The sequence below is a fragment of the Anarhichas minor genome, unplaced genomic scaffold, assembly GCF_050575085.1.
Source record: "Anarhichas minor isolate MPS153535 unplaced genomic scaffold, ASM5057508v1 ptg000051l, whole genome shotgun sequence".
In the NCBI taxonomy this organism is placed as follows: domain Eukaryota; kingdom Metazoa; phylum Chordata; class Actinopteri; order Perciformes; family Anarhichadidae; genus Anarhichas; species Anarhichas minor.
In genome coordinates, this window is record NW_027466497.1 from 2553448 (window position 1) to 2577671 (window position 24224).

Below are 24224 nucleotides of genomic sequence, written 5' to 3' on the forward strand. Positions count from 1 at the left end.
TGAAAATCACAGGTTATTTTAATTTCCGTAGTGGATTGTTCATTTATCCAGTGTGCTTTGCAAAAAACGTCTTAAAGATCTCTGTATCAAAAAAAAGAAAAAAGAAAAGAAACATTTTGTACCATTACTACTTTGAAATACATTTGAGAAATACTTTACAATTAAAACATGTCAGCCTTACTGCGGATGTACAATATAAAGTCAATCACATCTACATAATTGATCTATACAATTGCAGCCAACTATGGACTCGCATATATAAAGTACCATAAAACAGCCAGGAAAATAAAAATATGTACATTTTCCTGCTTGAATAATTCAATTATAAACAGAATTAGAGGCTCGGAACTTTTTAATTCTCTACACACCCAATCAAGGAACATAAAGTGCCTTATTTCAAAAATATTCTAGTGATACGTGCTCCATGAGAACCATTTAAATGATCAACAAAATACAGTAAAATGCACACTTTCAGATATTAGGTCAGAATCAGCGCTATGGGGGTTTAAACACAAGGCTCAAACTTTCGATTCAAATAGAGTTAAAACTGAGTTTTAAAGAGAAAGCATACTACTCTACTGAAGTCTTTCACATTTTTTATGAACCTTTAAATCACATGTGTGTGAGATTATGTAAGGCTGGTTGCGGGGTAGACATTTTGTAGTACCTAAAGTGTACATATGAACATATAGGTGGTACCATCGACGGCGTTAACAGTGAACTACAGTAATGTCTGTTATGGGCATAGTCTTCCTGTTTTGCAAGAAAGAGAGAAAGTAGAAGATGAAGGCAGGTAAAGGCACGGGGAGGGCGGGTTCCCCTGAGGGACACGGTGTGATAACCCTCGTGACAGTTTTCCTTTCAGTTCAATCTAACTCCAGCAGAGGATGCGAGGTTCTCGCTCTTTTAGTGTTGGCACATGGTACCTCCATCACGGACGCACCAACTAACTCCTCCAGTCTCAGAACTGGAGTCTGTCTGAGAACCGACCACGGGTTGAACGGTTTTTGTGGCTTCTTTCGCTTTGGTGCCAGGTTTCAGCGACAGTAGTTGTCTTCGGCTGAAGCAGATTAGCAGGCAGTCAGTAAAAACGGACCAAATGGGCCACATGCTCGGTTCCCAGTGAGGAGAGAGAGAGACTCGTGACTCCTCACTAGTCCCAGTCTAAGTGCTTTACTGCTCAGCGTGGACAAGCTAAGGCCGATGGAATCTGGTAGAAAAAGAGAGAAACGGTAGAGAGGTTATTCTAGACAATTCTTAGCTTCAAAACTCTTCAGAGAATCTTCAAAAGAGAGAACAGAACTAATAAAGTGTCGATGACTCCGCTGAATAAACTTGGGAAAACAGTTGAAGTGAATTAATTGATGGGCGCTGTATACAAGCCTGACCTGGTATAGATCCTGCTTTCTTCGTGAACCTCCATCTCTGAGCTCTTGAATTCATTGAGCTCCTTGCGGATGGCAGCCTGAGAAGAGACATGAAAGAGACACTTCAGTGGGGGAAAAGCTTTTATCCATTTATAGCGAGGCACAAAGCCGTGATCAAAGCTACGTATATTTCAATTATTTCTGTCTGTTAACGGTCCAGACAAACTTAAAAATAAAGTTTTTTTTACTTTAAGTACAAATAAAACATGCATGTAAAATAATGTCCCTTCTAACGTACGTATAATTCCTGTTCCTACATATTCCCTGAGCTTCACTGGACCAGGTATTCAGCCCAGCCATTAAGCAGCATCTGTATTGCATTCCCGGGATTCCTCCTTGATACTGAATCTGCTTGGAATGCAAATCCTCTGCCGCTATAACACGCACAGGGCTTAGGCTCGCTCTTGCTAAGAAGCTGTAAGCCACAGGAGCGCTGTTAGCATGACGAGAAGGGTTGCGTTTCACCTTGTCAGCAGGAGTGAGCTTGGTCCACGGTTTATCTGCTCGCCGGTCGTACTCGTGGGCGTGCGTGCTCTCGACGCACTCGTGGAAACGCAGGATCTTCCTCTCCTGGAGTTCAGCCACTGTGGGTCTCTGGGACAGCTGAGGGAAAAGGAGCAGGAATAGTTAGATCTGTTTTAGGTGCCATGGTTCATAATAACAACAACCGGCAAAATGTAGAACGAAGTTACTTCGTTGCATCCTGACCTTTCTCGTTAGCCTCCGTTTGATCTCGGACCTCTCCATCCGTCGATCGTCTTCATTCTTGGCTGCAGGAAGAAAAGACATTCCATGAGAGGGGGGGTAACAAAATCTTTAATCATCGCCGTGCTGCGCACAAGGCGCTGCTTTGTTTTAGCGCGGGTGCGAAGCGTCTTGGCCGAGTCATTTGAGGACAGGGGTCCCGGATCAAAACGTGTTGACAGATTCTGAGAAGTACGATGTTAATACTCGATTCTGGGATCCAACTTGGGATCGCGGTGATGCTGCAATGATGTTTCAGTGTAGACTGGAACTCACAACACTCATAATGTTCATGTGTTTTAAAAATACAGCAGGAGAAGGAACGCCAGTCCAAAAATTATGGATTTGTACATTCTAATGCCTTCTAACCCTAATGCCGAATGTCTAGATCTACTGTAGGCCAAACCCAACTGTGAATGTGACAGACGGTAGCTTTGCACATCGTTAGCTCACAACCGAGATGAACGGAGCCGAAAATAATAAAACTGCTCTAAATGTGAATCTGTCACACGGCCGTTACCCAAACCGCCTCATTGGATCAGTAAATGTGCTAATGAAGCGGTTCAGTTACACCTCTAACGTACGGCCATCCTACTGTATCTCAATCATCATCATCGTCATTACAGTAACTATTTAGTTTATAGCATTAATATCAAAACAGATGTTACCAAGAACTTCAAATGAAAAGATCAACATAATGAGGGAAACGCATAATGCATATCAAGTGAACAAGAGTCGTCACAATCTGTGTAGACTGCAATTCATTTTTCATAATCACCATCTCACATTGAGAGGAAACACCCCAGGAGAATGGGTTAAAAAAATATTTAATTGTCTGAAATCGTATGTTTAAATGTGCAAATGTGGCATTATTTTATTAAATATGTATACATCAGGCTACAGTATGAAAAACACAACAACCCCTCTGTAAAAACCTTCAGAATATAGATATGAAACTGGAAAGTTTGGTGTGTAAAAGTGCTACTGAAGTAAAGATTTCAGGCTCAGAGTCTAAGAAATCTATATATTGTAAAATTCCATATGTTTTGCAAGACACTGCAGGGGGAGTAGGGTAAAAAAAAACTACTAGATATCACCACGAAACTTCCAGTTAATTACTTACATTAACTATAATATTTTTTAGTAGTTTTCTGAAATGGTTCATTTCCATATTTAAATGAGCCATTATCTAATGCTAACCTTTGGTGAGTAGTTAAATAAACACCCTAATATGTAATTTGGTTTTCTTTCTACGAGTCTGAAAGATGACATGAGACAGTTTGTGTGTGTGTGTGTGTGTGTGTGTTGGGGGGAGGGGGGGGGGGGGGTGTTAGTGCGTATGCATGGTTTGTATATCTGGCCCCTCGAGCACTATTATTCAAATGAGATACATCATCTCAATAAAGTGAAAACACTACCAATATTGTGCAAAGTGCTGTGTGTTTAGTGACTATCAATATGCCGGAGGCAGGAAGGAGAAAGAAAAGAAAAACACATTAGCCATTAATGCAGACTATTGATTTCAGCACGGATGAAAGAAAAGTGAAGAGGCTGCTTTCAGACCTCGTGGTGCAGAGAATGCAAATAAAGCATCTGGATGAAGGAATGAAGGGATGAAGGGAGAGCCTCACCTTGAAGGATGTTCCTCTGCTCCAACTCATCTGCTGATGGTCTCTGACTCAGCCGCCTGAAGACACAAAACACTGTTGACTACTCATTTTTAAAGGTTATATATATATATATATATATATATATATATACGTAAAGGGACATATTTTGTCTCGAGAAGGGAGTTCCACGGCATGAGACGGGCTAGCCTCAAACAATATTAACTACACTATAAATAATGTATGAAATCTGTCAAACTGCATCAGCCATTATATCAGAAGGATGACAGCGACTTGCCAAAATCCAATTTCACGACGAGGATATAAATCATCCATACGTGCGTCAGTGAGCTGATGCGGGTCCTTTACCTGGTCAGCGTTGTACTGATCTTGCTCCTCACTGCCGTCCACTGCTCCTCGTTCTGCCAACTCATGCTGTCCTGCTCCTCCTGAGACTCCCGTTCCTCTCTCTCTTGTCTCTCCTGCCTCAAGGCCAACGAGTCCTTCCTCTTCACACGACTCGCCAGCCCACCTGCTACACACATGTATACATGCATATTTAAAAAGATGTAAACACAAATCAAGCATCACTTCAACATAGAACGTCAGTGTTGACTTGAGGAAAAATGAGAAATAAAAACTCCTTCTTAGGAAGCGCTTTGCCACCTACAAGGTTTTAAGAGCCCTCGTCATTTCCATGAGTGTCTTCAGCTGCCTTTTGGGAAACTCCTCTAAAGTTTACGACGGGTGGGAAGGTGGATTTTATGATCCTCTTCGCCTTCAGATACTTGAGGGAAATGGTCTTCTAAAGTCAGAGTCTAATCCTCAAATAGCTTGCTGTGTCTGACCAGCGGTCCAAAACCCAAATATACTTCATTAGCTGTCAAAATGACGAAGAAAAGCATTGAGGATACGATGAATAACCGATTACCAAAACAGTTGCAATCACACTTTGTTTAAGGTTAAAACTGTCAACATGCATGTGTAAAAAAATAAAAATAAAAAAAGGTATTCAGGGAAAGGAAGAGATGTGAGACAAAGTACATTTAAAGACTCACTACTTGCATTACAGGCACGTGTATCTACAGTCTCCCACACGATTTAAATGCAGCAGTATGAGAAACACCATCTTACTTGGAGGGCCTTCCTCATCCTCATCATCGTCGTCGTCGTCGTCTCTGTACAGGATGGGGCCGTCGGAGTCGGACTCCTCGCTGTCCTCGGAGCCTCCGCCCTCATGGATGACGCTCACTCTGAGGTCCCCGACCAAACCCCTCCTGCTGCGGGGCTCCAGCTCCGGCTGGCGAGGAGGCCTGTGAGGATGAAGCTTCCGCATCTCCTCCTCGATGTCAAAGTCATCGTCTTCTTGCCTGTAAACAAGGGCGGCGGTGAGGGAGCTGAAGACACTCAGATTCTGTCTTTTCTCTGTCATGTCCAAGTGTGAGAATAAACTTCTTGTAACCACAATGTTCAATTGGTATGCAGACGAGCACAGTCGTCTGCATACATTCAATGTCAAAGAATAGCTCAGAGAGTTCTGCTGTGTCTCGCAAATTAACTTTATAATTAAATAGCATATTGAACATATCAAATAAATTAATTAATTTCTGAAGAGAGCAATCCAAATGCAGCCGTCACTGGGTCGAGCTTCATATAATTACCCAAAAGCCTAAGAGTTGATTTTGAATGGCGTATAATCTTTGCATGACAAATTTGCTCAAACTGCTCAAAAGTAAGAGTAAATCATTAAAAAAATATGAATATGAAGCATATTCAATAGCTCGGTAAATTTGTTTCTTGATTTAGTAATTTCTATAAAATCTCAGAAATGGTGATAAATGGAAGCAATAAGGCAATTTTTTTAGAACTAAGAGACTTCGACAAATGCCTTCTTTTGTCAAATCCCAATAATATTTAATTAACTATTATAGAAGGCAAAGAAAAACAGCTCATGTTTTTTGAAATCATGTCTTGAAGAAGGACTGAGACGACTTTTTAATGAGCTAAACGATGGGCTAAACTTAAGTAAACTCATCCTCAGCTTTGACAGCAATCGTATGTTCTTATACAAGAATGTAATGGACACTACGTGGGACACTTACAGCCGGAGAGGTTCAATGGTGACAGGGAGAGAGTTCCGTGAGCCCCCCCCCATCTCGGTGAGGAACTCTGGAGGAGACTCAAACAGTAGTGAGTGGGCCCTCTGGGAGCCGTCGGGGTTGGGCTGAGCTGGGCAGGGGCTGGCCAGAGCTCTCTGGATGAGGATGTGCAGGGGGATGGCTGGAAGCTGGCTGGGAGGCTCGGTGGTCGGGCTGGGGGGATCGGTTGTCACAGTGGGCACGGGACCAGAGGACGAGGCGCTGGGTGGCTGGAGTGACTGAACCCTGGGAGGAGATGGAGGTATGTGGGCCGGTGGTGAAGGCAGAGACTCGGCGAAGGTTTGAGGCGCTGCTGCGTTTGCTTTGTCCTCATTGTTATCTCCTTTAAGGACAGCAGGGGGCCCCGGTACAGGGGCCGAAGCTGGGGCAGTGGCGGGAGGCTCCGGGTCCTGACTGGGAGGCGAAGGGTCCCTAGAATGGCGCTTGGTGACCGGGGTCATCCTCTTTGGTGGCGTCGGTGGCGAGCGCTTAGCGTGCGCCGGCACTATGATGATACCACTGCCAGGCTGTGGGAGCTCAGCTGTTAAAGAAAAAAAAAAAAAAGAGAACAGCAGGAATCAATACATGTTGTACAGAATGATGCTCACGAACATAACCGGCCGTCAGAACGCGAAGATGCACATTCAGTCCGTAGCAGTGAAGTTATGTTGTATTAACAAAACCAAGCAAATATGTCAATAACAAGCTTTAGTTGTGGAGAAAAGATGTTACTGCCGAGCTGGTTCTGAGTCAGTGGAGGGTGACGCGCACATTAACACACACCTGAATCAACAGTCTGTGAGTAACATCCATTGGGATCAACAAACACATCCAATGCACTCCAGCAGGCTAAATGTCCATCCTGTCTCCATGCAATGTTTCCTTGCAAGTTAAATTAGAAGTGCAATACACATGCTTGATGTTAGAACTGAGGTGATGTACTCCATTATGCTATGAGGGGGGTGAGAATTGATGCAACCAATCGGCAGGCTCGGTTAGGATGGATCGAGGTGTGGCGCCCCGCTGGGTACCTGAGCGGGCCTGGACGGCTCTGTACCGCAGGTACACGGGTAGAGAGCGGTAGAGGCCGAGCTCACTCTGGCTTCTCCAGCTGGTCCAGTAGCAGGGCTGCCTGACCTGAGAGCCCCTGTTCAATGAGGAAGCTGGCAAAAATGAGTGGAGATGTCAGGGACAGGGCTGGGTTTACATTCCGAGACGGGAGAGAAATTCAAGAGGGCGGTTTCGGGATTAACGCTCATCTTGGTTTGACACGGTCCAGGAGCAGAGTACACGTCCCTCCCTAGATATTAAAACAGCCTCTGTGGAGAAAGAATTCTGAGCACGCGATACATTATCCTGGTTACATAAAGTACCATAAAGTCTGATATTTCCCATTGACACATAATTACGGTTTTCTGAAATTTCTGCTCATTCATTATGGTTAAAAAAAGGGAATGAATCACAGGGAAACACAATTTTCATCCCTGTTAGAGAGAGAGAGAGAGAGCGATAAATCAGCTGGTATCAGCATTTTGTAGAAATTCGTATCAGTGTACATGTCAGTACACAGAACAGAAAAGCCCTCCCCCCTGCTCGACGGTCAACCGGCATAATCATTTATATCTATCCAACCAATGTGTTTATGATTAAATTGTTTACAAGAGCACAATCATAGATCTTGACTGAGGGGTCACCGATGGATGATTCCACTCATCAACTGTCAGTCGGCAGCCCTAGTAATCTCAGAGAGACAATAACTTACTCTGTGCAGACTGCCAATGAAAGCGGTAGGATGTACAGAAACCTCGCCGAACAAATGGTGGTGGAATGTGTCACTGCCACAGATACGGTTTCAAAGAGACAGTGCTGGGATGGGCTGTAAACAAGAGCAGCCGTGGCATTCTGGGACAAAGAATAGGACCAAATACTAAAAGACAATTAGTGTCAACCTGAGCTCCAGGGAAGTTCTGCTGGCATTGCATACAAACGATGCAAAGACAAGCCGCTGCACAAGACAGAAACTGGTGGCTGTACACACACACAAACTGGAGACTGGCAACACACGGGAAAACACCAACGAAGCAACTGTGAGGCTCAAGATAGATTTACTGTCAATACTTAAAGAGCCTTAAACATTCACTGCCTGGACGTTGTTAACAGCAGCAACAAAATATAGCTGTCAATAACTTTCTCTGACTCAAAGAGGAATAACTATTTCCTGCATCTGCTTCTTGACTTACTAAACTTTGAGAGTCTCTTGCTCCACCTGCAGTGTCTTCCTCACTTCACACACCAACTAAAGATGATTAAGTTTAAAATCACAACAGCCATAATACTGAAATAGGTGTGGGCACAAACCTTACACAACCAACATACCACGTAAATCCCAACGTTTAATTCCTTGACTCATCACAACTGATTTTTCTGTTTGAATGAAGGAGCCAATGAATGAATGAAGAATATTTAAGGCCGAGAAATGACTTCCCTAATCAGAAGCGAGTTCTGAAATAATAGTAAATAGTTCTAAAATAAACCTGTTTTAGGGACCCGTTATACTAAGCTCAACTCCTCCACTACGTTCAAACTACTCCAGCATGTTTGAACTGTTGGTTCAACAGGCTGATAACTGTCCCACAGGTACATGAACCTCTCCACCAATACATTACTAGACTAGTGGCAAACACTGCAACAGTATTCTGGGATGATGCTTGAATGGCCAAGTGGTACATGGCCCTCTGTGGTGGTCCAGCATATGACATGTAATCATAATCCCATAACGCTCATTTTGGAAGTTATTTGATTAAAATGTTAAAGAAAGATACACAAAGACCAGCTGTTTATAGATGGAAGCTAATATTTTATGCCCAAAAAGCTGCAGACACCAACAAACTCACCAAATAGTGCAGGGTTGCTGTTGCGGTTGCTGGGTTTGGGTGGAGGGACCGGAGGCTGCTTGGCATGGGGGGGGACAGGTGGCGGCGTGTCAGAGTCAGCTGAGGAAGGAGCAGCGAGGGGGGGTCGAGGTAGGTCCTCAGCTATGAGGGAGACCGTCCTTGGGGGCTTGACCACAGCTACAGCAACAGAGGAGGAGGAGGAGGAGGAAGAAGAGGATGAAGATGAAGAGGAGGGGGCTGGACTCTTGCCAGACTCGGTGGAAGGTGCGGAAAGAAATTTAGGGGGCAGCAGAGCTTGTTTGGGTGATGGGAGTTCATGCTGAGGGTCTTTTGGTGGACGAGGGTTAGGGGTAAAGCGGACGCCGGCGGACTCTACAGAAGACACACACACACACACACACAAATGCAGCATTAGAGGAAACATCACGACAACAAAGTTCCTACTGTTTCTCTACCTTAAACACAAAAGGGGAACCGCAGCCGGTAAAATATTTAGGAAAGAGATGCGTTGTTAGTGAACCTTGTAAAGAAGATGTTAATAGAGGATGAGAGGTAACATGAATCAGACGATCTAAAGTTCACAAACAGCAGACATGGAGAACGATGATGATCTAAATCCATGCAGTATCAAAGCTTGATAGGTAGTGTTTCAGTTTGTTGAGCAGAGCTGGTTGGCTTCATACACCACGTCAGAAATACAGTTGCACACATGTTGGTATTTCATCATAGCAAAACATTCACGGACTACTTCCTGGGAAATAGTAAGTCAGTATTTTCGCTTACGCGTCAACCTGACACAATAAAAACAAGTACAAACAAGACAGAACTGCTTCGTCTACTGACATATGAACAATGTGGAGTACAATAAAGAGTTTGGGCTATTTTAACATAAGAGTTGAACGTCACAGGCTGGAACAAGGTTAGCTAGTGTAATTAAAACAAGAGAGAGATCTTACCCGAGCGTTCTCTGAACTCTGTCGCCTGGTTGTATCTGGGCAGGGTCGTACTCCTGTCAGCCTCCGAGGCTGGACGAGTCCTCTTGTTGTCCTCGGAGGACGTCTTCAGTAGAGAAGGCCGCAAGTCCATCTCAGAGACGGGCCTGACGATAGCCCGCAGGTCATCCACGGGCCGCTGAGGCTCTGGCTTTTCTCTCCGCTCCTTCTCATCTCGTCGCTCCCTTTCATTCCTCTTGGCCCAGTCCTTATCTCTGTCTTCTCGCCTGTCTCGGTCATCTCTCCTCTCCCTGTCGTCTCTTTCGCCTCGCACGTCTTTCCTCTCCCTGTCTTCTTGTTCTCTGTCATCTTTTCTGTCATCTTTCCTGTCGTCTCTGTTCTCTCTCCTTTCCCTCTCAAGCCGCCGATCCTTATCTTTGTCCCTGTCGTCCCTCCTTTCTCTATCATCACGCTCCCTGCGTTCCTTCTCGTCCCGATCTCTCCGTTCCTTCTCGTCCCGATCTCTCCGTTCCTTCTCGTCCCGATCTCTCCGTTCCTTCTCGTCGCGATCTCTCCGTTCCTTCTCGTCGCGATCTCTCCGTTCCTTCTCGTCGCGATCCTTCCTTTCCCTCTCGTCGCGATCCTTCCTTTCCCTCTCGTCGCGATCCTTCCTTTCCCTCTCGTCGCGATCCTTCCTTTCCCTATTGTCTCTCTCTGTTCTTTCATCTTTCCTCTCTCGATCATCTTTCCAGTCTCGCCTCTCTCTGCGGTCAACTCCCCCCTCCCTTCTTTCCACGTCTTCCCTGTTTTTCCTTCCTCTGTCCTCCCGGTCGTCCTTGCTGTCTCGCCTCTCTTCTCTGCGGTACCTATCGTCCTGTGGCGGTCCTCGGGGTAACGATGCTCCTCTCTTGTCGACATCCGATGGAAGGCGGCTTCGTTTGTCCACGTCCACAGTGAGCCGCGTGTGAGAGTCCACGTCCAGAGGTGCCCGGTTACTCCGGGAGGCGTCGGACGGCGCTCTGCTTCGACGTTCATCTACTTGGGGCGGCCTGAGGGTGCTCCCCTTCATGTCAGATTCACCTCGAGACACTCGCACCCCTGGTTCAGACATCCTGTCCATGTCCATTGGCACAGGGTGCCCATTTTTCACTGGTGGGGCTTTGGAGTGGTTAACATCATTGCTCTCTGTCCCATGAAGACAAGCAGGGAAATACAGTTGGTGTCATCAAAAATGGAGCCAATTCATCTGCAGAATATTGCTAAACAAGAACAAGTAAAGCTTGACCTACCATTTTCTGGGATGTCCTTTAAAACCCCTCTGGCAATCAACTCCTGGCGACTTTTTCTAACAGAAATTCTTCTTTCCAAGACTGAAAAAAGAAATAAAATACACAAAGAAATCAGAATAATGTAACGCACACACCAGAGGGAAATAAGAAGCCCTTGCATCCAGCATACCTATCGATGTTTCAGCGAACTTTTCACTTGGCTTTTTCTTTCTCCATTTCCAGGGCTTGAAGATATTCCCCATTTTGGAGAACTTGCCTTTACGTTTGGTTGGAGGTGATCCCCCAACAGAGTTTCCTTCCTCACCCCCTGTTGTGCTGTGTTGCAGGTCGACCTCATCGTCTGCATGAACACGACAGGATTATTTTAAAGAGGCAAAACAATGTAACACATGAAGAGATCAATACGCACTCTAACAGTCACACATCAGCTACAGGTTCAAAAAGCTGTGACTGAACAACATTGCAATAATAATAATGATAAGAATACACCAGCATTTACTGCTCATTACAAATGTAGCATAGTCATGTTTTCGTCAACAGAACAGTTCATTGTGTTCATGTGAATGTAACTGATAAGTCCCAGCTATGTTGACAAACCAAGATATTATTTAGGCTTACCACAGAATTCTTTGCAAGCGTCTATTACAAATTGGGCACAGTAGAACTTAATCTGCAGTCTCACTAAATGCCCACATCCGGATGACAAGTAATTGCCGGTGGCCTGTGAGTATAGCAAACACGACAGTTCTAGTTTATATTAGTTTAGAAACAACTATCATATTTTCCAACACATCAGTCAGATATGATGCTATGATGACTGGCTGATGTACAGGCCAAACCTGATTTAGTAGAAACCCTAATTTTTAGCTTCCAGAGACAATCATCCAACATAAAAACGAAGCAGTCCCTCTCTCGTGGCTGTAACGGACACATTTTAGATTCCTGACCAGGCATGCATGTCCAGACATAGGCAAGGGCTCAGCTCGAAGCTGCCACTTCAATCCTCTGTCATGATAAAAAGGACCAAACATCAAAACAAGGCTGGTCCAAATTCCACTCACTGACTTGGCTGCCTCAGCTGTCATGACGGTGAAATATGGGCACTGCTTCTTCTGGTATCATTCACAGGGGAGTGTGAATTAATGGGATTTCTGCCACAGTAGTGCTGGGTTTAGAAAGGACCATGGAACATCTTCTGCATTTGTCTAGTGATGCTGTTGTAAGGTGGAATTAAATGACTTCTTTTGGAATACAAACTGTAAAATTAAATTATTAAATATCAGCTATTGGCACTTGAACCAACATAATTAAAGTATCAAAACAGTCATCAGTCAATTCCTTACTCTAACATTACAACACTGATCACAGTCAGACGTGTAAGTCGTGGTTAATGGAATGAATGGGGACAACCGACACGCACCACAGGGGCGACAAATTGGGTTGGTAGAGGCAAGATATGAGGAATGATGAAAAACAAGGTGAAAACTGGGATCCAGTTTCTTTCCAGCAACAACATAACTGACTGATTTCAGCTGAACAAACAGAGGACGGTCTAACCTGTCTCACCACACACTGACTGGTATTAAATGCTAGGGGGTTGTCACACACATGTTTCACTAGAGGGATTAAACATGAATTATTAGCTTTTACAAATCACTATAAAATCCTGCAGATGAGTTTTTCAAGGCCGGAGATAAATGTATCACGAGTCAGGGAGGAGAGTTAAAGGGACAGCAGGAGGCGTTAATGATTAACACGGGATTTATTAATCACCTACTAGAATTTGATCAATCAGGAATAAGTGTCAGTGCACATGTCCAGAATTTTTTATTTTCTGTAGCTGGCAGTTTCCATACAGTTTAGATAAACTAATAACTAATAATGTTTTCCACATGTCAGATAGAATAAGAAGAGTGTGATCTCATCCAGATTGCAGTAAACTCCTTTCCTGCAGCGCTTCATCTGACCAGCTCGTTGTAGCTAAGGCGTCTTTTACCATTCCTTCTATCTCTGACAAATCTGATCTGCTTGCAATATGTGGGCTACAGCCCTTTCAATAATAAACGTCTGGGTTAGGCTCTGTTTAGCTACAACTTTCATCTCATTCATGTCCCGTGTAATCAAGATATATTGGCAGATAGTAGGGTTTTGGGGCGATATGACATTATCTTGTAATTCTCGCAGGATCTCAGCTGCATTGCCAGGTAATGTGATTTGGGCAGAGATGGATGAGGAGAGTGAAGATGTAAATAGAGAGCAGGAGGAAGAATCCCAACCAACCCACGAAGAGGAAAAGCTCTGCTTACATGATTACCAGACATTTACACATTTTAGTTTATTGTGACAGCGGTTTGAAATGAATGAATACACTCTGAGAGAGCAGACCTCTGCCAAGGCCATACCCTCACAATTTTAACAGAAGTGAAAAATGATTTGTGTGCCTGCTCCCTGATTTAGATCCGCACCCAATTGTATGGGTTATTTCGTGACCTATGCTTCACCCAGTTTCATGAAAATCAGGCCAGTAGTTTTTCCATTATCCTGCTGACAAACAAACCAAACCAAAAACATGTCCTCCTTAGAGGAGGTCAGAACCTGATGTGTTCCAGTATCTCCCCGACAGATTATCAGTCTACTTCTCTGTGACAGATTATCAGTCTACTTCTCTGTGACACAACCAGTATTTAAAGTATAATGCTGCGACTAAATAACTTCCAGATTCACATATAGGATGCTTTTATCTGTCAGAAGGGGGCAACTGCTGACCATCCAAAACATCTGTACTCGCCGTCGGTGGAAACCTGTTCAGTTCAACTCTGCTACCACAGCAATGGCTGCACGGCTAGAGCACAACACAGTAACCAACAGGCCAGACTACAACTTGTAGTGCAAACATGACACGAGGCATTTCCAAACTATTGTGACGCTACACTGTATCTCGTATCACACGGCAGGACAGAAAGATGCGTACTCTTCAGCCTTGACCTTCTTTTTAATTGGCCCTTTGTCTTCCCACTACCGATAAAAACGGCAAAGCTTCAGAAAAAGCAGGTCGGATTAGGTTGTACGTCAAACTTGTTTGATATTCTTTACTCTAAGAACATCCCTGTTCATTACCTCTAATGTGTGAGCACTGCTTTTCTGTGTTGATGCATAAATGTTTGTTTGGCACACATGTATCTTAATGAGTTGAGACTGTTCAGACAGATTTTGCCATGATATACCCACAGTTCAGTCACATATCCAAGTGCTGGTTAACTGGCATTTAACCATATACCACTGTTGCAGCAATGCTAGTTTAGTTGCATCTAACCACTGTGTGAGGTGAAGCAGGCCCTTGCATGTATGTGTAATGCTGAAATGCGGGCATACGGGAGGTCAGTGAACTCTGTGCAGCGTTCTGGCCCTCGCAGCTATTTCTGACCCCGACACCAGCGGCTGTTAAACTGGGAGTGGTGGTGTGGCAGTGACAGAAGCAAAGTGTGATGTGGTGGCCCCGTACGGTAGAGCATGTCAATCTGAGACGGCTGCTTTCCACAGAACCACCAGAGAATTAAAAAAAGGCAACGACCCCGAACAGAGGAGGTGAAAGCCAAGCGGAGAGAAACATCGTACAATGCTCGGACCAAACACTGATAGGTATGCGTCTATGAAGTGATTCTAAACGGGGAAGCTTGTTTCATCAAAACCTAAGACTAGTGACAACATGTAGGCTTCTGTGAATGTTCAGCCATTCAAACTTAAAAGGTCTACGAACAAAAAGCTCCGATTCAATACTTTCAAGTCCTCTGGTCAAGCTGTCCATTATGACTCATGCCAGTCACATGGCATTTATAATTCACCCGAGGCAAAAATACACTCTGCATGGAGAGCAAATACTCAGCAAACAGGATGTTCTCATGTTACTCGTTTCATTTAGGCAAGAGTGTCGAGAAGTGTTTGACCAGAAGCCCTGCAGTAAAATATAAAGCAAATATTACTCCGACGAATTACAAGTCAACAGCTCCTCTTAACTAACAGCAGGCCGTGATCAACAGCTCAGTGTCAGCACATTACAGGCTGTGATGTTATGCAGAATAGAGGCGACGGACAGGAGGGGGCATGTGTTACTCAGTTGCTCGATTCCAACAGCTGCAAACTGTATTATTAAGGAGAATTCGTAGGTGTGCAAATAGCACTTGAAAGAGGATCCGCATTTTGACAGCAAAAACAGGTTCTGAAAGTTTGAACCGTCATTAGCGTAACAAGAGAGACTTCAGGGTTCTCTTTACACCTGTGGACTACAATATGACTTGTAGTTTGAACAAGTCATTTGAATAGAAACGACAGCAGCAGCCAGATCCTCATGGGGGAGAGCAGGTGTGAGGTGGTGCCTTGTAGCCCAAAATCTTGTCTTTTTCAGAAAAAGGGTCCACAGTGAGGAGGAGCGCCGAGTACAGACAGAGAGATGTTTGTGTGGTTTGAACATTTCACAATCACCACATTCCATCTGCACACATTCTTCTATACCCGTCTGAGCCTGCCGCCTTCTAGTGTCTCTCTACCCTACAAAACACCTGAACGCAGTATCCTCTTGTTGGCGTTTCCACTGTGAACAAACGCAAACATGCCCGGCTGTTTACCCATCTAAAAAAAAAAAAAACAGTCGACATGTTCACGGCAAAACCATTCAGTGCCGAGCTTTCTGGTCCTTTGACTCACCCGCGTCGTGTTGGGCTGGTTGCTGGGCCACAGTCTCACTGCTAGCACTGTGTCCCATGCTACGGCTCCCGTCCCCGATGGCCTGCCGGGCCCTGCCTCTCCCGAGGCCAGAGGCAGGAGAGGAAAACCTAACGCCACCTCGCTCTCCTCCAACAAGACATAGAGCTCATGTAACTCAAGAACGCCTCGACTGCTCACTTGTGTTCGTTTAGTCTATCTCTTGTCTCTACAGTCTTGCTCTCCCCCACCCTTCAGCCTGATTTGGTCTCCCCCCCTGCTTCCTCCCTCCTTCTTTCCCTTTAAAACACAAACACACTCTAAGTTCCTAGGTCCCTCCCTTTCTTGGAGCTCTGACTTCATGAATAAGGTACGTCAATAAGGTAATCCGGCAGATGCCTTTCATTCCAGAGAGTAGATTTTTGAGCTTTAAGCTTTCGAGCCATCGAGCCTCGAGGGATTTGCAATGCGGTGGGCCCCCCTGCTAGCACCGGTTCACAGGCTGACAAACAAAACACGACTCCCTGAAGGGCGGACTCCGCAGGGTGAGGTAACTCGAGAAGTGCAAGGTGAGCCGATCCGAGGCAGAGCTCGAAGCCGGAGAAGAGGAAGTGACACGGCGGTGGTGTCTAATGACTCTCCAGGGTTTGTCCTTTCAAACTATGAAACGCATGTGCGAACCGATGACACTTCTAGTAGATAGTAGCAACTCAGTTTTACAACTACAGATATATTTCCCTATATGGGTATGAATATTTTTATTAAAACATCTGCTCCTTACTTTCACACACACTGTCTCTCAATCTTTCTGAAACACATCTAAGAGTATCTTAAAGTGCCAAACAAATACTAACAACCTGAGCAGACACAAGGCCTCAACTAGAGGCCTTAATATCACACACATCCACCATGCAGGACAGACACGAGGCAGCCAGGCAGTCTGTGTCTGAACATTCTATTAGAGCACTGTGTGATCAGGTTATATGTAATCAGTGTGTGGGAGGAAGAGGAGGTCCTCCCTGCATGTTCGAGATACAAATGAAAACAGGAATAAGGATGTTAGCCTTCTGCGAAACTGCTAATAAAACAGAACTACGTTTACTCAAAGGACAAGCCAGCGTAATAACATGTTGATGACGGGGGTATAAGATTAATACAATTCCTTAAAAAATATACTACGGGTAGTACATTAGGATGTAATAGATTGAAGTGTTTTAGTTTAAAAAGGTCAAAATAGGAAGAGGTTTAGTAAGGAGTGATAGAGTGAGCTATAACTAAATTAAATCCATCATGAAATGTTACATCACCGTTGCTCACTCAAAGCTACAGCATGCGAGCACAACTCCTGACACAAAAATGTGAGGAATGCAGGACAACAAGGCAGCCTTTTAGTAAAAGGACCGTAATCAGGACAACAATCCAGGAAACCATGAGTAAACAGAGAAGGATCACAAACTACGACATCTTCTAAATTATCACCCATCGTGACACTGAAATCGTTGTCACTCAGCAGCAGATGGAGACAAACACGTTTTCGGTGTTTTTCTTTTCCCAGGCTTGTAAACAATCCACTCTGAACATGAGAACATGACTCACAAATACTATCATAATGTGTCATCGTGACAACCCCAAAACATTCAAATACTGATATGACAACACAAGCCAACACGCTTAGATGACTCTGGCCTTTCAGATCAAATTACAAGGACATGTGAAGTGTTGCTGCCAAACAGCCATGTTATCACTTTAAGGAAAAAGGCCAAGGACGACGTACAGTTTATCTTTAATACTCAGACACAAGACCAGGCAGGGATGAGTAGATCAAGCTGTCTTTATCTGGCCCAGTAGCCTATAAAGGGAGCTGTGCCCTGTCCCGTGTTGGCATTTCAATGGACCGGAGCAATAACTGACCATTTGATTTCAATACTGTCACAATCATTTTATAACTAATATTTCAACAGACTAATTTGTCAGTGTAAAAAAAATAAAAATAAAAAAAATAAAAAAAAAGATCATCACAGTTTACATGACCTGAAATATAAATCCTCAGCATTTAACATCAGATAAAAAGGTTTACTCACGAATACATTCAGACTGAACAGCCATCTTTAGGTATATCCCCACTAGCAAATACACTGCAACTGTCCGGCCAATAGGAAAGAAGCTCCTCTGCGCTAAAGGAGTGTATACGATGGTATGTTGAGGTCCGTCAGTGATCGAGGACAGAGGTGAAATAGACACAAGGCCACGAGTGACAGCGAGAGAACCTGTCAGCTCTGCTAACCTACAGGTGTGTCCTCTGGGCGAGAGCCAATCAGATAGCTGCAGTGTCAACAGAACAATGCGTGACAGGGCCCGCCCCTTAACGGGCCGCTTCATAACCCAGTACTGGGTTTGTTGACTCACCACTTTCTGTCATCATGATACCACCGATGAGATAACACCAGTCTCACTACAGCCCACATGTTTTAAACTCAAATTATACTGAGGTCTGTTTTATATCTTTATGCAAACGTTACTCAGATTATTTGTACATGTTTTTAATCTGCAGACATATGTATGCTATAAAGCACAATTAAATACAAAAAAGTATGAGATGCTTACAGTGTTAAACCTACAAATTATACATTTTCTTACCAGGATTTTCCATCACAGTGTCCAAAACTCAGCAGTCAGCAGCTTCTGAAACAAATGAACAAAACGAGTTTTTTTAACAGATTATCAACAAGTGAAAACAATCTAAATCACAGCTCGTACAGCACAAGAACGCACTGGAATGAAAGAATCTCATCAAAAATAAAAGAGCAGCCGATATTAAAGTTAAACTTTATAGAAACTTAACTAAAGTTATTCCGATCATTGAAGACTTTAAAGATTTCAATTATTAGTCAGTAAGTCAGTGAAAGGCTCTCAGGGCACTTCAACAGATTGGATGTTCTCTGCAGTTAATGGGGAAGCTGAACAAAGCTCTGTTGTGTTAGCCAAAGACAAAATAGTGCTCTAATTAACTCACACACCGACTGGAAATCAATTGTGAAAACTGCGAGACTATTAAGCAAACTAATTACACAATCACATAAAAGAATCATCTAAAAAGACTGAAAATACACCAAAGTTCTGAGTAACTAAAATGAAACCTGTTTTTTATTGAAGTCCATAAACCACGATGCTTGTTGCAACTAAATAGTGCAAATTACCTTAACATGTCAAACCAATGAAGAGCAAAACGAGCTCAGTGTTTCACAGTGTGTGTGTGTGTGTGTGTGTGTGTGTGTGTAGCAGAGACAGGTAGAGATACCTGCTAATTAAGTGACGTTAACAAGCTGTTTGACATCACACCTGCCCAAAGCTTCCACTAGAACAGTGAAATATGTGGAGCTAACACGTCTCGATGCTCAGTTACAGTTCATTTGAAAAGCTCACCTGAAGGCTGTTAAGCCAGGATTACTTCGGTATTCAGTAAACCTTATTTTCAGGTAAGTCTGTTGCATAAAGGTTTAAATAGGTATTGTATGAGTTACTATGGAAAAATCTTTGTGCTTAATGTATGAACCCCTTTACAAATTTGTCTCGTCCCCAGATTATATCTAGATACGATTTAACCTATTTACATTTACACCTGGTATTAATATGCGTCTCCACAAACAGATACTTTCATGTGGTCAAGCACTATCCAATTGCATCCGATCACCCAAAACACATTTTAAGGCGAGGTGTAAAGGGGGTGTAAGTTTCAAACTTAAACCAGACTTGACTTAGTCTGACCTAATTAGCTTCAGCCGGGTTTCTACTGTCATGGCCCTTGCTTTCTTCAGCAGCGGTCAGCAAATCATTTAACTAGCTGATCAATGATCTGTCAATCACACATCAAAGAAGAGCAGTACTGTTCAAGCTCAAGTCTGGGACGAAACACTTCCCCACAGTTCAGAACCATCTGCCTTCAAACGGGAAATAAAGATGATTAACAGCAGGGAAGCAATTAAATGACTTTAAAAAAGGAACTGATGGCAACAACACGCAACACTATTTAGTTACAAAGTCACAATTTGAATGTCCTGTCGCTTTAAGAAAGAGGGGAACGATCATAGCGTCAAGATCAGGATTACACGCACAGATAGGAAACCGACATTGACAAAAAATGAAGACGATCTGTGTCGACTCTCCCAGCTACTTACACAGCAACTTTTCAAATGATGGCCCAGCCTGTGATTGGTCAAAATCAGTAGGTGCAGCTCGATCACGCACAAACAGGGGATGGTCCTAACGGCAGTATCAGGCTGCACTTTGGAATGTCAAAAGTCCCTTGAAAGCCTGTGTGACTGAACAGGCTGCACAATGTGTACACTGCAGCAGAAAAGAGAGCGTGTAGCCTGGCAGGCAAGTATTCCACCTTCTTATCAGCTGGACTAGGCCAACTTCTTAAGGATTGATAAAGTGCTGTTTCTCTGTGAATTCAGCTGTAGAAAAAGGTAGTTCTGATGAAATACAAGTGCAATAAGACAATATTAGTTTGGCTTCTTTATTCAGCTATAAAAGGCTGTCTTGTTACACCAACTTATTTCTACTGAAGATCATCGATCTTCGATAAAATCTTCCCCATTAACGCCATCTGTGAGATTTGGCTGTGATTTCTGGTTCCAGCAGGAAAACAGCAAAGTGATTACGGCACACCTGTAAAATATACAAGGAAGAACTATAACAGGAGGACAAATAGTCAACTTTCTTCCTCATTACCTCACATAGAAACTGAAAGAGGAAACTGGCACTTTTACAGCAGCTAGTTTCAGCTTTCTCAGGAGCAGACAACCCTCTGCCTGGTCAGCATTGGTTCAGTCCAACTGGTTTGACAAGTCTCGGTGTACAGTGTACACACAGCACATGCTCAACAGCTGCAAGCAAGACTACACGTCAGTACTGAACACCACTCAAAAAGATCCATTAAGAGGCTAGTATCCACTACTCCTGTGTGTATGTCACTGCTAAATATTAGCCTTAGGTTTTCCCTGAAACATCCACAGGAATAATCATCTACAGAGCAGATGATGAAGTCAAAAGAATACATACAAGTAGCCAACAGGTCACATGCAAGAAAAAAAACTGCTGGAACTGCAGTTGCATGATGAACAAATCTGGATTTATATGGCATAACTTACTCTAATACACTGTCTCAGCTATAATAATTTATTACCATTTAAAATGAAACTCCATTTATTATTGATTGCTAGCAACCTGCTCGTAAAGAGAGAGAAGCCGATACGTCCTTAAACTCACAAATAATTCACTAGATAAAGCTCAGCACCACTGCAACCCAATTCTGTTCTCGAATATCCTCCTGGAGCACCGGACCCAGACGACAACTAGCCGATGCAGCAAAGCAAACACAGAGGTGAGGTTAATGTGCACCACTTTGTGTCCATACAAAATCCAGTAAACTAGAGCGGCTGAGTACCGTGTGAACATGTACAAACCCACAGGTTCACATGCAGTCTCATCAGTATTTCACACAGCATCCAAAAGGTTGAGCAGGAGATGAGATGTTATCTTTTGTCCCGTTTCAAGCAATTGCTTCCCCGCCTTTTGTGAACCGCGCCCACATGGGATCTCTCAGAAGTAGACAACACGGGAGTACAATTTTAATAACAGTGGGCAAAATGGCTTCCAGATTTTCAGGTTTGGCAACAGGATCAGGAACAGCTGATATTTCAGTGTTTTAATTCAAGTGTCTGTCCTTTTCAAGGAGGAATAAAGAGAGCTGGATACGGCGTTGGAGGCCGGCTCCTGTCGTTTCTGTGAAACTTGTTCAGTGGCACATAAAACAAAAATGGTTTGACTTCTGAGTACAAATTATCCAGATGTTCCATTACAATGTGCCCGTAGAGCAAGAGCACTAGCGTTTGCTTTAAAATGTCAAGACAATGTCAAATAACAGAACAAAACACAAACTACAAAGTGATCCTGAACAAGATGCTGGCCATTATGTTGTGCATGTTTGCATCATAATGTTAGGCGGACCATGAGGTATTATATTGCGAAAGACTTTTGTATATTTAGTAACCGTGCAAGAACAAAGCTTCATTTCACTTTCTAAATGCATTTATCTTAAAACACCCTTATTTTTACTTTCCACAATAATGAATGATCTTTTATTAAGGAAATAATCTGATGATTGTGAGAAAAGAGTAAGATTTTCTTTTATTTTTCAAAGAAAAGTTCATATTTCTTCAAACAATGCTTTGAGAATAAAATCGTGGGTAAAAGAGGACATTGGTAAGCAGGGAGTAACTCAATCTAATAAATCAAAGCACACTGCACAGCCACAGTACAACCAATCATGTTGCCTGAGCAAAGCAATAATAACTTGAGATTGCTCAGTGATGCACTTTAGAGGTATTTCATACTCTAGCTGACACAATGCTTTTGAAAAGTCAGATGTGCTCCGTTTGCACTGCATTCATTCATTTTACACAATCATGTTTGTTCACTGTAAGCTCCCAATTAGCTCATTAAGATCTCCCAGTTCATTGGAGAAAAGAGAATGGAGCACTGCAGAGCAGAGTACAATCAGCCATCGCTCATTCTGCTGACTTGGCAATCACTACATGGAGAACCAAGCTGGAGTTTGCTTGGATGTCAATGACCCACTGTCGACAGCTAGCTGATAATGGCGTCTGATTACATAAGTCCCACACAGATCCACAAGATCGAAATGCTCAAACAAATGAACAACATCTGAGCACATCCATTCTCTATTGATTCCTACTGTACCCACCATAGCAGCTTGTTTTTACCAAATACAGACACTTTTATAGTTTGTTCCCCATCTCAAAATGTCCTAGAAACCAGGGCACACTTCCTCCGAGGCTGCACAGTACTGTTATGTATCGTCTAACGTGAAGAAGTTCCAGAAATATGTATTTTTTGCACAAATGATGAACGACTCTTATCCTATAATGTTAAGAAATCATTCCTGGGTATGCAATAGAAGCTTATATCTTGGCAAAAAGCCTACCTTTACAAAAAACGTTTTGCATTAAAAGTTTCTGAGATATCCTCACCAACAGATGAATTAAATAAAAGCATTTATCTATTCTGCCGAGGTAAAAACATGGCATCCAACAGGTTTGATAGCTGCCATACATACACGGTGTCATTGCGAACAAGACTACACGTATATCAGCCATGGTAGGTGTCTATTTCTCTGAAAAGCAATGCCAACATGCCCCATCAACTTCACAACCTCATTGCAAAAGTGTTACCCACCTTTCAGCATCTAGATTGAGACAAAGATTTACAAAACACCTCTTCGAGGTGTTGTCCCTCTCGGATGCAACATTCCACTATCCGTATACAAAGCACAATAACATGGCTGACCCGATAACAATGCCGCCTATCTAGAACAAATACAATAAAGCTGCAGCTCCTCTTTGTCAAAAAGAGTCCTGTGGTGTCCTATAGGGCGTATTACCAGTTTCAGTCGGTACTAACAGCACTTTGGTACTTGTTGGGACAAGTAGACGGGCCTGTGAATGGAATGCAGGGGAATGCTTTCACATGGAGACAAGTTGCTTCCCTTTGCAAGCCAAATAATTCACACCTGAAGCCATTGTAATGTAATATAAAAGCTACAGCAGCCATTCAAAAAAGGCCTGAGGACTCGGTGACATCTAGGATGCAAGTTTAGGAGAATTACAAAACACATAAATACATGAAATGGGGCTTAACATTCACACAGCAGTTAAGGGACTTCAAAAAAGTCCTCTATTATAAACCATTAAGGTATCCAGACTATCTAAAGTCACGTGTACATCCACGAGCTAACACCAGACAGGTAACGTTAAGGTTACAGGTAGCGATATGCTAAATTGGGAAAAGTTAAAGACTATAACTTCACTGTAACACAGTCTGAATACAGTTATTTACACTGCTTTTTTTCGGTGTCCCTGTGTATACTATGTCCCTTGTAATTTCCCGACCCACACTAGATTTGCGAGCTAAAGATAGAGACGCATTACAAAGGTCACTGCCATAATGCTAATCCTCTAGCTAAAGTAAGTCAGAGCCAGCAACAGGTACTCTAGTATTAGCCTTGTTAGCTAACGTGAATTAGCTCATACTTCATTAAAACAGACGGGTGTATTATGGCGCATAGAGGCTACTCACCTTTTCTTTGTAACCTGTCGATTTGTGTGGAAGTGTATCCAGAAAAAAAGGCAGGAGACGTAATTTGTTTTTCCTGTATCTCGTCCTTGATTACTTCTGACACTTGTCGCTGCTGTTGTCCATCACAGGAAGAAGAAAGCAAAGGCGGAACTAGCTTCACTAACTACCTTTTGACCCAAATAATGTCACAAAAAGTAACTTTCTGTAAGCGGGCGACAAGATAAAGCACACAAGCATCGACTGAATTCAACACAAAAATGTCTAGAGAGCCGCTTAAATGTTTGTTAATACTTTGCTGTCAAATGGTGTTGCATGTTAACTCTGTGGGGAGATTA

At 43.3% G+C, this 24224-nt stretch overlaps 1 protein-coding gene across 2 annotated transcripts; it reads right to left on the reverse strand.

Annotated features, from left to right (window-relative positions):
- On the reverse strand, window positions 1–24224 carry phactr4a (phosphatase and actin regulator 4a). 2 transcript variants are annotated; one of them, XM_076112858.1, is made up of 14 exons: window positions 23890–24224; window positions 18367–18411; window positions 11201–11371; window positions 11032–11112; window positions 9767–10927; window positions 8811–9182; window positions 5881–6457; window positions 4913–5148; window positions 4148–4313; window positions 3803–3858; window positions 2136–2197; window positions 1893–2030; window positions 1389–1465; window positions 1–1210 (listed from the first exon to the last, which is right to left on the reverse strand). In XM_076112858.1, the coding sequence occupies exons 2-14, from the start codon at window positions 18377–18379 to the stop codon at window positions 1195–1197; spliced, it is 3126 nt and encodes a 1041-aa protein (XP_075968973.1). In that variant the 5' UTR covers window positions 18380–18411; window positions 23890–24224; the 3' UTR covers window positions 1–1194. The 2 variants fall into 2 exon arrangements, with proteins under 2 accessions (XP_075968973.1, XP_075968974.1); XM_076112859.1 differs by lacking the exon at window positions 8811–9182.